The sequence below is a fragment of the Bipolaris maydis genome, assembly GCF_028858645.1.
Source record: "Bipolaris maydis strain C4 unplaced genomic scaffold PSV08scaffold_14, whole genome shotgun sequence".
Lineage (NCBI taxonomy): Eukaryota > Fungi > Ascomycota > Dothideomycetes > Pleosporales > Pleosporaceae > Bipolaris > Bipolaris maydis.
The window spans coordinates 758,538-772,216 of record NW_027093870.1 but is presented as its reverse complement, the minus strand read 5'-3'; the positions used below and the strand labels follow the sequence as shown (position 1 = coordinate 772,216).

At 55.3% G+C, this 13,679-nt stretch overlaps 6 protein-coding genes across 6 annotated transcripts; 2 read left to right on the top strand and 4 right to left on the bottom strand.

The window, feature by feature from the left end:
- Window positions 1–1,186: 1,186 nt before the first annotated feature.
- PSV08DRAFT_355571 (uncharacterized protein) lies at window positions 1,187–2,691 on the bottom strand (the record flags this gene model as incomplete). The annotated part of the gene is made up of 2 exons (XM_014225223.1): window positions 1,187–2,033; window positions 2,234–2,691. 2 exons carry the CDS (start codon window positions 2,689–2,691, stop codon window positions 1,187–1,189), a joined length of 1,305 nt encoding a protein of 434 aa, XP_014080698.1.
- A 2,176-nt stretch (window positions 2,692–4,867) lies between these two features.
- PSV08DRAFT_251120 (uncharacterized protein) lies at window positions 4,868–5,604 on the bottom strand (the record flags this gene model as incomplete). Its single annotated transcript, XM_066092435.1, has 2 exons — window positions 4,868–5,281; window positions 5,542–5,604. 2 exons carry the CDS (start codon window positions 5,602–5,604, stop codon window positions 4,868–4,870), a joined length of 477 nt encoding a protein of 158 aa, XP_065948218.1.
- Window positions 5,605–6,462: 858 nt separating this feature from the next.
- On the top strand, window positions 6,463–9,588 carry PSV08DRAFT_365404 (CAP Gly-rich domain-containing protein). Its single transcript, XM_014225221.2, has 3 exons — window positions 6,463–6,963; window positions 7,518–7,728; window positions 8,925–9,588. Exons 1-3 carry the CDS (start codon window positions 6,712–6,714, stop codon window positions 9,197–9,199), a joined length of 738 nt encoding a protein of 245 aa, XP_014080696.1. The 5' UTR covers window positions 6,463–6,711; the 3' UTR covers window positions 9,200–9,588.
- On the bottom strand, window positions 8,925–10,906 carry PSV08DRAFT_404805 (uncharacterized protein; the record flags this gene model as incomplete). The annotated part of the gene is made up of 1 exon (XM_014225220.2): window positions 8,925–10,906. One exon carries the CDS (start codon window positions 10,904–10,906, stop codon window positions 9,425–9,427), a length of 1,482 nt encoding a protein of 493 aa, XP_014080695.1. The 3' UTR covers window positions 8,925–9,424.
- A 381-nt stretch (window positions 10,907–11,287) lies between these two features.
- PSV08DRAFT_187880 (uncharacterized protein) lies at window positions 11,288–12,633 on the top strand (the record flags this gene model as incomplete). Its single annotated transcript, XM_014225219.1, has 2 exons — window positions 11,288–11,577; window positions 11,637–12,633. The coding sequence occupies 2 exons, from the start codon at window positions 11,288–11,290 to the stop codon at window positions 12,631–12,633; spliced, it is 1,287 nt and encodes a 428-aa protein (XP_014080694.1).
- A 235-nt stretch (window positions 12,634–12,868) lies between these two features.
- PSV08DRAFT_404804 (glycoside hydrolase) lies at window positions 12,869–13,664 on the bottom strand (the record flags this gene model as incomplete). Its single annotated transcript, XM_014225218.1, has 2 exons — window positions 12,869–13,353; window positions 13,460–13,664. 2 exons carry the CDS (start codon window positions 13,662–13,664, stop codon window positions 12,869–12,871), a joined length of 690 nt encoding a protein of 229 aa, XP_014080693.1.
- Window positions 13,665–13,679: the final 15 nt, after the last annotated feature.

Genomic DNA, 13,679 nt, shown 5'->3' with positions numbered 1-13,679 from the left:
ACAACAATAGCAGCCAGGAAAGCCATGACTAAAACAGAGCAAGTAACAGAGACTGATGATTGAACGAGAAAAAAAAGATATGATGATGATGGCAAGAAAAGAAAGAACAAAAGTGTATGTGTGTGTATGAATAAGACACACCACACACACATGCCCAAAGTGTAAAACAAAAACAAAAAAAAACAGAACCCACGCTAAATGCCAAAAAAAATGAACATCATGATCTTCGCATAAAACGGGGAGAAGGAGGGGGGAAGGGGGGAAAGGAAAGGGAAGGAAGCAGCCAACCTACATCCCCTCCTTCCTCCTCCCCAGCCCAGCTCCAGCCCCATCTCATCCATCTAGTAACAACAACGAAAAGCAAAAAGAAACCCTCAAACACAACCCATCCAACCCTCTCCCTCTTCTCTCCCCCATAAACTCAGAAAGCCCAAAAAAATAAAAGCGGGTGCAAAAAAAAAAACGAGGTAGGGTATTGATGACGCCGCTGCTCCGCCGCCCCCCCGCCTCCGTTCCCCCCAACCCCCCTTCCAATCCCCTTTCCCTTCCAACACCCAAGAAAACACCTTGCCTGCCAAAAAAACCAAGACTCCCTGAAAGGACACCCTCTCTAAGCCCTCAAACTCCGGCATCCGTTGCGTGCTTCATTACTATACGGTCCCGGCCCGACTCAAAAAAAATTTCACCCAGATGCTTTCGTATATCTTTTTTTTTCCCCCATTCCCTCCTTCCCCCATCGCAAGGCGTAGATTTGGAAAAGAAAAAAAAAGAAGGGGGGGGGGGGGGGGAGGGGGGCGGCGTGTATACATATATAAACATCCCATCCCAAAAAGAAAAAGAAAACAAACAAACAGCTAGAAAAGCGAAAAACAAAAACGAAAAAAAAATCCAAGTCTATAACATCCCATGCAAATGCGTTTTTTTCTCTCAAGAGGGCGCGAGGAGAAGAGAGAGAGAGAGAGAGAGAGAGAGGGGTAGTGGTGGTTAAAGGAGGGGGGAGGGGGAAAGGAGTGATGAGGGAGGTCTTAAGATCTATAAAAGCCTAGAGAAAGAAGATTCGTTTGAGAGCGTGAATGTATATGTTTAAAAAAAACCAGAGATGTTGGGCAAACACACCCCGGGGCTTGATGCTGAGTATAAAAAAAAACGCTTCAGATTCGAACAAAGGTTGAATGGAAGGGAGAGATCATGGCACGGTCGAGGTGGGGCGCTCGTAGGGGGAGGCGAGAGAGCGGCGGTCCGAGGTGCTGTCTTCGGGGTCGCGTTTGAGGCTGTGGATGCTGCCTGTATTGCTGTGTTGGGACATTCGATCTGGGCTGCGCATCGTGTAGGGTTGTTGTTGTTGCTGCTGTTGTTGCATGTCCGAGGGATCTGATCTTGGGGGTGGTGCAGAGGTAGCTGCTGCTGGGGCCGAGGAAGCAGTTTCTTCTTCTTGCTGGCGCCGCCGTTGGTAATGTTCCATGTAGCTGAGGCTCTCGCCCTCTCGTTTCAGTGACCCCGCCATGTCCGGGACGGGTGCGGTTCGCGCTCCGCTGACTAAATCTTCTTCGGACCGCGGTTGGATCTGTGGGAGGGGTTGGCCGAGTTGTGGTGGCACGCTCGAGCGTGAACGAGCGTCTGCCCGTCGCCGGCTGAAGGAGCTGTTCCGCCTACGTCCGACGCCGACGACACCGCCTCCACCGCTGCCACCGGCGCTGGAGCCACTGTCTGTGCGGTGGTGGTAGCCGTGTATCGGGCCTTGAGCCATGGGCGCCGGAGGTGCTTGGTGAAGCTGCGGTGGCATCGGTGGTGGGTTTGGCATCAACTGAGCTGCGTTTGCGGGAGTAAAGCCATGGGGTGCAGACGCGGGTATGACAGGCACCTGCGATGGCGAGCTCATGCCTGTTCCCGTTGCAGATGGGTGGAGCTGAAACACTGGCGCGTTGGCGCGCGCACTCATCTCCTGCTCCCCCAACTGCCAGTGCATGGATTCGGCTGAACGCCAGGGAATACCCATCTCGGTAGCAACCTTCTGCCACATTTGGTCCTTGAATCTATTTCCCAAAAAAAGTCAGTATTTGTTTTTTTGTCCTTGTTGTGTCGCACGTGTGTGTGAGATGTCTTTTGTGCGCGGCCAGCCTGACCGAACAAACCAAAAAAACATTCACCGCCAGCCTTGTAGGGGAGGGGCGGCCGTCCAAAATAAATTAAGTTCTAGCCGGTTTTTTTCTCTCTCTCTTTCTAATGTACGTACCGGGCGTAAAGTCGTGCTAGCTTGTTCTTCTTCTCCTCGTCCCAGATGGCTCGCTTCTCTAGGTAGTTTTGGTATCGCAGACGGCATGAGATGGAACTCCTTCCGGGAAGTCGTTTTGCAATGTCATCCCACTTCATGCCTTGGCCCCGCAGTTCTATTGTTAGGTTGTCTTCTTCAGGAGTCCATTTGGATTGTTTCTTAGCGGGGCTCTCGTCGGGGAGTGGTGTTTGGGATGCTTGGCGCTTCAGTGTTGATGGAGGAGAAACATTAGTAGGTGCTGGGCCGCCGTGGGCGGGTGTGGGTCCATGGGGTCCTGAGTAGAGTTGGCGGAATTGGGGAAGCGGCGCAGACTCATTCCGTCTGTGAAGCTCTGCAATGGCGGGCAGAACGGGTCCTCCTAGCATTGGTGCGGATCCTTTGGGAGCTGATGTTGGTGCCTGTGGGGGGTAGGCAGCCATGGGAGCATAGTGTTGGGGTGCAGTGGCGTAGCCTGGCGATCCAGTTGCGTAGGCGGGCGATGCTCTTTGTGCCGGCGACTGTGTGTAGGCCGAGGGTGCGGTTGTGTATCCCCGTGTAGCTCCGGTTGAGTGAGATGCATTAGATACTGAGCTCTTCTTGCTGGCCGGCGACTCGGAGCCCCGGGCGCGGGGCTCGAGGAGGAGATTGATATCCAGGATGAACGAAAAGGACCAGCGTTACGCCAGCCCATAAGCTAATGTTAGGTTTACGTTGTACGTCTCCGGACTTCCACCAAATGATTCTAAAGATTGCCGACGATGACGACAACGAGCAGTAGGTTCCTGGTAGTGTTTTGCGGTTGTATGTATGTGTGTGTATGCGTGCGTTGGTAGGAGGAGCAAAGCAAAAGTAGATGCAAAGAGCCAACCAAGGTAATGACGGAGGACTATGCACAAGATTGCGTAGTGTTGCTAAGGTGAGGTGACGTTGATGGGTAAACAACACAACAAGGAGGGAGGGGTGGGCGGGAGATGAACAGGAGAGGACAGGCGTGAGGAGAGGAGTGAGGTTCGGATAGACTAAATGTGCCGAAGAGGGAACCAGTTAACCAGTTGTGAGGTACAGTGGAGGATTGACGCTCTAAGTGGTCGATCGAGTCGAGCTATTTGGGAGATGGGTCGGGGCCGGGGAGCAGGGGGTGAAACAGGCCAACCACTTGGTCTGATGAGTGACGGTCGTGCTGAGCCACTGACTTTTGCAGGTCGAGCAGGTCGGGGAGGATAGCGTTGGAGGGATGGTGGATGCGGTCTGGTAGGAGCGAAGTAGGGTCTGAGGGTCTGAGGTACTTTGTCGAGCATGGATGTGCGAGTAGAGAGGGTTAGCGTGCAACTGTAATGCTAATAACAGGCATCCCTGCGAGGCCCTGGCTGGCGCCGCATCATCGTCCGCGGTAGGGATAGGGATTCCGGGGGCTTGGGATCAGGATGTACCCTTTGCGTCTGTGACTTGACTGACTACCTGTGCGCTTGACGCCTTGTCGACTCGTGCTGGCGGCGCGCCACATTAACGACCCACAGACCACGACGACACCAGAGCTGATCTGATCTAAGGAAGCATGTCTGCCGGAGATTTTAGCGAGCGCCCAAGAAGAAAAAGGATAGACGCTCCCCCTCAGGCCCAAATTGCGGATTGCGGCTAGCAGCTAGAGCAGCTAGCTTGACACAAGAAGCACGACACCCGTTCTCGCTGGCAGAGGCGCTAGGATGACGTGTCTTGCGTGGTGGGAGGAGTAGCAGCAGCAGCAGCAGTAGTGGCAGTCGTTTTAGTTGTCGGTCTTTTGACGTCTTGCCTTGTTGTTGTGACTACTACTACTCTACTATGCCCTTCTCTCTCCTTCTTTCGCCCTGGCGCTGGCGCTGGCACTGGCTCCGGCTCCGGCTCTGGCTCCGGCCTCTGCGTGTGAATGTGTGTGCGTGTGTGCGTGTGAGGGTGCTCGCCCTGTCTTGGGTCTTTGCATTTGCTTGCCCTGCCCTGCCCTGGCTGCGTGGTGGGTGAGCCGCCGTTGACGAACGAACAAACGAACCAGCCCGTCCGTCGTCGCCCACTCCACTCGGCGGCAGTGATGGCCTTCGTATCTGGCACGCCTCGGACGGCCGGTGCTGGGTCTCATTTGCTGCCCTCTCGTTTCGTCAGGCCTCAATGCGCGTGCCCAAGACAGGGCTGGCGAGCGGCGGCGAGGGCGGCGAGGGCGGCGTTTGCAGCGAGCAGCATGGAGCATATAGCAGGGGTGCTGGCTGTGCTGCTCCTCTTTTTTTGCTCTCTCACACAGTCACGGCCACGATCGTCGACAAAGATGGCAGCATCCGGGGCGTGTTTCCTGCAGCGCTGCCCTCTGCTGGCCAAGGCAGCGAATCAAGGCGACACACAAGCGGTGAACAGCCTCAGGGATTCGCGCAGACGGTTCGGGTTCGGACGAGGTCAAGCGCCATGACATGGAAGATCTGCAGCATGCTCGCCCTGCTCCGGCTATCTCTGACGCCAGACGCGTCGCTACCGAAGCCTTGCGAACGGCTGACTTCATTGTAGCGGTGCATACATGGTGATGTGTTCACGCCCGAGGGCTGCCAACGGCCACTGTGGCTCCACGCCCTGCAACACCTGCCTCGACGGCTCCGGTCAAGCCCCCCCACTGTGGGCTGTGAGCGCCCTAGATGCACTAGAAGCATGCCATGGCATGCACAGAGGAGCGGTGAACTGCGGTGAACTGCCGGCCATGCCATGGCCGTGACGTCTAGCTTGGATGGAGCCGTCGTTGCTTCGGCCTGACCCGTATTCGACCTGGCCTGCCGGTTGTGTGTGCTGTGTGCTGTCCTGTTCTGCTCGGTCTCGTGCCCACGACGGAGCCACGTTGTGCTGCCCTGTACGGGACGGTACTATACTGCCCGACGACATCCATCCCATTCCGCCCTGCCCGTGCCGTCCAGTGCAAACATGCGACGACGACGAGGCGCCGCACTGCCAGGTCATATCTGCGTGCGCCGCCCCCAGAACACACGTCCGCCCACCATGCTCCATTGCATCACTGCCTCGCTGCCAGGCCAAGGGTTCGGATGATGCGCATTAAGCGGTGAGGCCTGCCTGCCTGCCTGCACACACGCTGTTGGTTTGCTATTCACGGATGGCCACTGTGAGGTTGGCGGAGACAGACAGAGCACGCCCCCTCTCTTCTCGGCCACGGCCACGGCCACTTGGGGACGGGCTTAGACGTGCATTAGCCATGAACAGCGTCCCCGTGCGTCCGTGAACGCTCGAGTCAAAGGGGAAAAAAGGGCTTTTCATCGGCGACTTACCTGAAGCACCCGCTTCTTCCCTCGGGCGGATGCTGCAATACCTGCCTTGCACCGGTCCGCCATGCCATAATCCGATTCTCATACCAAAAGCCCATGACAGTCTGGGCCTGCCATGCTCTCTAATAACCCGCCGTCCCTGCTAGTTTGTGGTGTACGCTTGTACATGCTAGACAAGTGACGGTCTAATAAGCAAGCATGTCTGTGAACATATACGACTCCGCCGTGTCACAGCCGCCATGGCTTGTCTGGCTGGCCGCTTTCTTGGCTCGATGCGGATGCACACGTCAATGTGTCGGCGCAGCACAATCCTGACCTCCTCTGTCTATAAATATATACATGTATATATATGTGTGTGTGTACTTACATACACACAAAAGCGTACTTGGACAACTTGGGCGTGGCATACAGGGGAGCGGTGAGCCGAGTGCAAGCGCCGGCTGGTTTGTTGACCACTCCATTTATCGCATAGTACATGTACTTAGCAATGTACGCACTACACTCAAGACGCCGGCGCCTCTGCTCTCGACGGCCGCCCGTCCGCAAAACAGAGCCGGTGCAATATGGCTCTGGCTTGGCCGGACAAGCCATGGTTTCGGGCAGGGCAATCGGAGCCGACGAGCATGGGCGCGCGTTCGTCGACTGCTCAGCACAGCGCCTCGTGGGCCGAGTGACGGGCGCAGAGACATTGCCAACGCATGGCGCGGGATCGTCGCTGCAGCTCCCACGGCGACGAGAGCAGCGATATGAGCGCGTGGGGTCGGCGTGGGCAACGGGCGTTCGTCATGTGTTCAGAGACATTCACTCGAGTTGGAGTCGCGGGCCTCGGCGCTCGCTTCACATGCCCAATCCGGCCGCGCTGCACGCCCGCAGCCCTATCCAATCCTCTCTTGTCTGCACTGCTCCAACCCACGCACCCCCAGCCCGCATCGCCAGCGGGTCACCTGTCAGGACCAGACAAGTCATCCATTCCCCCACTGGGTTCGCCAGCACGCCAGCACCACTGCGGTTGCTGCTGGCGCTGCTGCAGGCTTGCCCTTTGCTGTCGCATAACCGCTTTTAGCCTCGCCTGCCACACCATTGGCCCTCCCCTCCCCTCGCCTCCTCATCTCGCTCCAAAGTACTAACTCCTGCCACTCTCGCCGCCTGCCTAGCTCGCCCTCGCTGGCCATCATGTCTCTTCAAAGCGCGGCAGACGTGCCGCTTCTCATTAGCTCCCCCAACTCGTCCTCTGAGCGTCGCATCTCCCCCGCGTGGACAATTGCCTATCTCAAGACACGCCTCGAGCCCATTACCGGCATTCCCGCAGCCTGTCAGCAGCTGTCCCTACGGCTGGCATCACAGGACCCCGTTGCGCTCGTTGCTGCAGACGAAGACCATACCCAGCTTGCTGCCTTCCCGCTGCAGCCGTATGCCGAGATCTCCGTAAGTGCTTCTTCTCCTTCTCATTGCATAGCCACTGCCAGCCCTGTCCTTGACCCGTTTGACATGCTGTCCTCTCGCCGTCTGCCACATCTCCTTGCCCTGCCTCTCCCCCGGCTTGACTCCCTACTCCCCTTGAAACTGCTCTACTTACTCGGTACGTGCATGTACTGTGTCTTCTCTCCTCCTATTCGCTGTTGCCTGTGGCCGCATATCCTGCCCTGCCCCGCAATGCACACTCCATCTTTGTCAGCCTGGCAGTCGCGGGAAAATCCATCCTTCGGCTCCTCCGCCGTCGTCTGCCCACTTGTGAGCACGGAGCCTTTTGGCATGCGTTGAGCAGTGCGTCTCCTGACTCCAATTGCGCTCCTCTCTTGTTCTCTTGCCCATTTGCTCTCCTTTTCTTTTTGCTCGGCGCCTCGGTCCTATTTGACACTTCGTCCTGCCTCACGACACAACCCCTGCACCGACCGTTCAGCTCCATAGTTCTTCTGACAGGGCTGTGCGAACAAATCACTGCGCGTACATGGCCTCTTGCGTTGACATGCAATCTCTAGGTTGTAGATACGCGTCCACCCGCTGCACGTACAGACTTCAATGACCTGTCCGCCGTTGAGAAGTATGAGATGCCGGCGGCAGAGTACGAGCATCGGACCGATAGTGTTCTTGCATGGAAGAAGGCTCAGAAGCTTGGGCGGTTTGATCCAAACGCTCCCAGCATAGAACAACAAAAGATCCGCGCCTCAGAGCGTGAAGTAGAAGAGAGAGGTAAGCGTAACCGTCTCCTTTGCAGCTCTCGGGCCACGTACTCGTATGACAGTGGTGGCTGTGTTCTAGGAGAGAGAGAGAAAAAGCAATTCTGGAACCAATTGACAATTGCGGGCATTGCTCTGGTTCAACTTACTCCTACACCACTATTCCTCCACGCGTAATGTACATACCTCAAAACGGTTCCCAAAGCCGCGGCTGCGCACGTCCGACTCCAAGGTCTCGCCACACACATCATGTCAGCAGGTTTCATCCAGTCATGAAGCATCGACAAGGAAGTAAGCATGTCAGACAAGCACTTTCTAGGCCTGATGCCGTCTCACCGAACCGGTTGTACAAAATCTACTCTTTTCAGCAGCCTGCATGAGACCCTGGGCCCCCTTTGGCCAGGGGCCTACTACCATACCATCTGCGACGGCGTCTGGACACGTCCAATCGACCATAGTAAACTGGCAATCGAGTATTGCAGGTTTCGGTTGCCTCGGGGGAGATTGTTTATATCTCTCGCTTTATCACTCTCGCCTCGCCTCGCTTCCCGTCCCGCTGGGAGCTAAGGATCGGAACGAGGCTCCCCGAAACTCAAATGCAATGATAAATCCGCCTGTCACCACCCTCACACTCCAAACTTCCTTAATTTGAGACTTGGTCGCCACAAGCCACGCCTGCAACGAGGAATTGAATGCCTGCAGTAACATGGTGATGGTGCTCGGCGGGTGGCGGGGCCTGTATCAATTGTCGCGCGCTACAGCCTTGAGGCTTATATTGGAGCGAGGATATCGCTTGTGCGTCTAGACAATCAACGCCGCAGCGCATCGCGGCTGCAACATGCCGCCGGTCTCGCCTGTGCATCGTCAGTTCGTGATCGTATCCCTTGTTTAGGTCTCAGCGCTCCTCACAACGGGCGCTTCATATGTGGCAACTCGGTGTATGTGTGCCAGAGGGGGGGGGCAGCAGATTGGCGGCTTGGGACCTGCGCGACACAAAAAGCCAATCACTTCGGAGCCATCTCGCTCGATTATCGTCGCCACAATTTGCTCCTTTGTACACAAGGTTGAGGTTCAAACTGAGTTAGGCTCCGCTCCATAGCAAGGGGGTGGCCACTTTTATTTTCGCTACTCATGAGCAAATACGGACATACACTTTACTGATTGACCCACACCAATACTCGAAGAGCGATCACTGACAGATCTCACTAGGTCTATCTGTATCGAGTCGTGTCCGCTTACTACCCGAGTCGGATGCACGCCGCGGCACAGTGTCGTACATTGGGTTGATCCCAGAGATCCCGGGCATAGGTGTCTGGGTGGGGGTTACTCTCGACGAGCCGACGGGGAAGAATGATGGTTCCGTAAAGGGCAAGCGATACTTTGAGTGCGGCCCTAACTATGGCGTGTTTGTGCGGCCCGAGCGATGCGAAGCTGGCGATTTCCCGCCTCTTGACATGGGTGATGAGGATCTTGAGGAGCTGTGAGGTCATGCACTCTGCTCAAGGCCTACCACATACAATATATGCAAAACCTTTGATGTTTGCAGCAAATCAATATCACACATGTTCCATCCACCAGACATTGTACATTGAGATCCATCAATCTATATCTCCATCTACTGGAATCTTGAAATCAAAAATAATAATTAAAACATCTGAACGAAAAAACACTTTACGGTCTCCCCCCCCCCTGTGAACCACACAACACTCTTACAACGGCAAAACCCACTCGCCCTCATTCCTCGGCTTAGCAAGACTACTCTGCTCCCTCTTGACAAACCGCCCATACCCCTTCTCGCCCTTCAGCCCCCCATTCTCCCTATCCCACACCACCTTCCCCCTCAACACCGTATACCGCGGCCATTGCGTCATGACCCTCCCCTCAAATGGCGTATAATCCACATCATGATGCAACAAGTCATTCGTCAGCTCAAACGGCTGCATCTTGCCCTCTGGATACCACACGACGACATCGGCATCGGACACACGCTCGGTCAACGCGCCCTTTGTGGGGTAAAGTCCATAAAGCTTTGCGGGATTCGCGGCCGTGAGTTGCACGAACTTGGTGAGAGGCAAGCGGTTCGCGCCGAGGGTGAGTGCAAGTCTAGTTTCGATGCCGGGGCAGCCATTGGGAATGTACTTGAACTTGCCGAGGGGGAAATGCGGCGAAATGCTTGTTTTCTTGCCGGACACGGCGTCGTCGTAGCGAAAGGGACAGTGGTCTGAGGAGAGGATGGTAAAGGTTCCGTTGGCCAGGCCGGCCCAGATGGCGTTGCAGTCTGCCTCGGTGGCGCGGGGCGGCGGGGAGCATACGCATTTTGCGCCTTGGAAGCCCGGGGCGGCCAGGGATGCGGCGGTTAGGAAGAGGTATTGCGGACAGGTTTCTGCGTAGATGGGTAGGCCGCGGTCCTGTGCGGATTTGATGTGCGTGGTTGCGGTGGGCGTGGAGACGTGGACGATTAGGATGGGCGTGTCCATGAATTCGGAGAGGGAGATTGCGCGGTACGTGGCTTCTGTCTCGGCCATGGGCGGGTGTGAGGAGCCGTGGTATTTTGGGGCGAAAAGGTGCCGCTTTTCGAGCTGCGCCGTCATCCAGTCGATTACTTGGCCGTTTTCGGCGTGGATCATGGTGGTGATGGAGTGCTTGCGGGCGTGGAGGAGGATGTCGAGGATTTGGCCGTCGTGGAGTTGGAGGGCTTCGTATGTCATGTAGATTTTTAGGGACGAGATGCCTTCGGTGCGGAGGGTTGGGAATTCGGAGAGGGCTTTTTCAGATGGGTTGCCGACGATGATGTGGAAGGAGTAGTCGATGTAGCAGTTGTCTTTTGCTCGTTCGTGAGTTGCGGCTAGGGTGTCGAGAAGGGTATCTTCCGTCTTTTTTTGAGGCGCAAATGTAATCATGGTTGTGGTGCCTCCGCATACGGCTGATCGACTGCCTGTCTCGTAGTTGTCTGCTGTTGATCCCTGGCCGAATAATGGGGGTTCTTGCAGATGGACATGTGCATCTACACCTCCTGGCATCACGTATCCTCCCTCGGCGTCTATCGTCTTTGCTGCTTTGGCATCTCCCAAACTCCCTCTTGGGACTACCTTTGCAATCTTCTCATCCTTGATGGCGATATCCAACTCTTGGACATCTGTTTCCGAAACCACTACTCCATTGATGATGAGCAAATCATATTCGGCTGCCATTGTGTCTCGGCCTTTCTCAATCCTTTGAATCAAATAACAAGAGAGGCAGAGCGAACAAAAGCATTCGTAGATACATGTCGTCGGCTATCGTGGTAGTTGGAGGAAGGCTAGTCCAAGATAGTGAGGTGCATATCTCAACCCCTCACTCACATCTGCCCCACCTTTGCTCCTCCACACCTTATCAGCGTCTGAACACGTAGAGTTGGAGTAAGTAAGCATAATATGCGGAGCTCTGTACAGTCATATAATTCTGTCATAGCCAGTAAACACACGTTTTTCGGCTGGATATACGTTGGAGAGAGTTGGACCGCTGTTTATATACTACTATCTTTGAAAACATAAAATCATTGAAGCACCACAGCTTGCATTGCAGTCATCACAATGACTTCGAGTTCTCTCAAGATCAATGGAGACAGACTGAACAGTACTTTACAATATACTTGTACACAATATGGCGCTCTTGCGGCCCCTTCAACAGGCATGTGTCGTCTCACTCTCACGCCAGAAGATCAAGCCGCGCGAGACTGGCTAGTGGCAGAATGCAAGAGTCTGGGATGCGAAATCAAGGTTGACCAAATGGGAAATATTTTTGCAATTCGTGAGGGTACAGCCAACGACAAGAAGCCAATTGGTATGGGCAGTCATATGGATACACAGCCTGCAGGTGGGAGGTACTGGCACACCAGCATATCAACCCCCAGCTTGACTAAACTTACCAACTCCAACCCAGATACGACGGCATCTTAGGCGTTCAAGCTGCCCTCGAAGTCCTTCGTACCCTCCACGAAAACAACATCTCAACCCACTGTCCCCTGGCCTTAATAAACTGGACTAACGAAGAAGGCGCCCGTTTCCCCGGCGCAATGATGTCCTCTGGTGTCTGGAGCCAGCACTCCAGCACCCCCCTCTCCGCCTGCTGGTCCGTCCTCGACACCGATGGTATAACCATGAAAGACGCACTGCAAAGCATAAACTATCTCGGCGAAACCCCCTGCTCCCACCTCGACAACCCCCTCCACTGCCACTTCGAACTCCACATCGAGCAGGGCCCCTTACTCGAGCGCGCCCAGAAAACCGTCGGCGTCGTCGAAACTGTCCAGGGAATGCAATGGTACGCCATCCGCGTGCTGGGCAAAGAAGGCCACTCAGGCACCACCCCCATGCCCGACCGCTCAGATGCCCTCGTCACGGCCTCGCGCCTCATCACCGCCGTCCGCGACACAGCACTACACACGGAACTCGGCGTTGCGACCGTCGGCGTGATAAAAAGCGACACGGCATCCCAAGCCACGATTCCCGCAGGCGTCGATTTCATAATCGACATAAGATGCTCCACCGACGCCTTGGTGGCCCAGCTTTCCACTGCCATTTTCGCCGCATTCGACAAAATCATCGCCGAGGAAACGAATGGCACGAGCTACACGGTGCAGCGCACGTGGGGCCTCCCAGAGTCAAAGTTTCATCCGCATTGCATCGAGGCTGTGCGGGCTGCGGCGGTCAAGCTTGTGGGCAAAGACCAGGTCATGAGCATGATGAGTAGAGCGGGCCACGATAGTGCGTGGACAAGTCGCGTGGTACCTACGAGTATGATTTTTGTGCCGAGCAGAGATGGAATTAGTCATAATCCTGAGGAGTATACGAGTCCTGAGCATTGTGCGTTGGGGGCGCAGGTGCTGCTTGATGCCGTGTTGGCGTATGACGAGAAAGTTGCAAAGGGGGTTTATTAGAGGAAAAGGTAAAAAAAAAAGGGGGCTTAGTAAGGGAGAGAGGGATGGGAGAAGAAGAAGGTATTCCTATTTCAAATGGTATATATGTGGTATGTAAAGATGGTCCAAGCAATATGGAGTCGAAGAAGTTTATATACAAAGAATCTCTCACCCGTCTTGTAAAAATCGCATTTCACCAAGCCACCGCAATCTACCCATCTCTTTCGTTCAGAGTCGTTTCTGGTGTTCAAGCCTCCTAACCAGAGTAGACAGCAGGGCCAGGGCTGACGTACTTGAAGCTTGAGTCGTAGATGGCCTTTGTGAAGAGCGGGTCGCTGATCTTGTAGGCACCGGGGAAGCTGACACCAGAGGGCGTAGCACTGCCTCCTCCAGTAACCTTGACCTGGAAGCAGCTGACGTAGGGCTGAGGGCTTCCAGCACCGGCGTGCAGGGCAATAGCCTCGGCGCGGACAAGGTAGTCGCCAGAAGCAAGGTTCTTGGGAACAGTGAAGGAGCGCTTGCCGCAGTTTGCGTTGAGGATCTCAGTTCCCCATGAGGCGGTGGTACCAGTGTATCCGTCCTCGGCAACTTTGAAGAAAGAGCCAGAGCTGGCGGTTTTGGCATCGCTGACCTTGGCCATGTAGATAAGGACCGGGCCGTAGTGGTTGCCGCCGATGGCAGGTTGCGAGCAGGAGCGCGCGCCGGGCTGAGCGTGCATCTCAACTGTGAGAGAAGTACCGGCTGGGTTTAGTGTTAGCCAATGTCTATTGCATAGTACCAAGGGCGGAATGGAGATGGTGTTTTTCTCCTCTTCTTGGAGTGGAAGCTTGAGGAAATTGAGACTTACCAGCAACCTCGCAGACACCGGATGAGGCAGCGGGACCACGACCACAGAACATGTCGGATGAAGACAAGCTGTCGATAGGGCTGTTATCCTTGACAGTGCGCGTGCAGCTGGTCCCCTTATCCGTGCTTCCAACCCACAGTTGCTGCCATGTCGAGTGGGCAGAGGCGGTGGTCGCAGCAGCGAGGAAGATGGTGGAGTACTTCATGATTGCGATGGAGAG

Coding starts and splice junctions, on each gene's coding strand:
- PSV08DRAFT_365404 (XM_014225221.2), top strand. CDS start 6,712: ATGTCTCTTCAAAGCGCGGCAGACGTGCCGCTTCTCATTAGCTCCCCC. Junction 6,964..7,517: donor AGCCGTATGCCGAGATCTCC/GTAAGTGCTTCT, acceptor TGCAATCTCTAG/GTTGTAGATACGCGTCCACC. Junction 7,729..8,924: donor GCGTGAAGTAGAAGAGAGAG/GTAAGCGTAACC, acceptor AGATCTCACTAG/GTCTATCTGTATCGAGTCGT.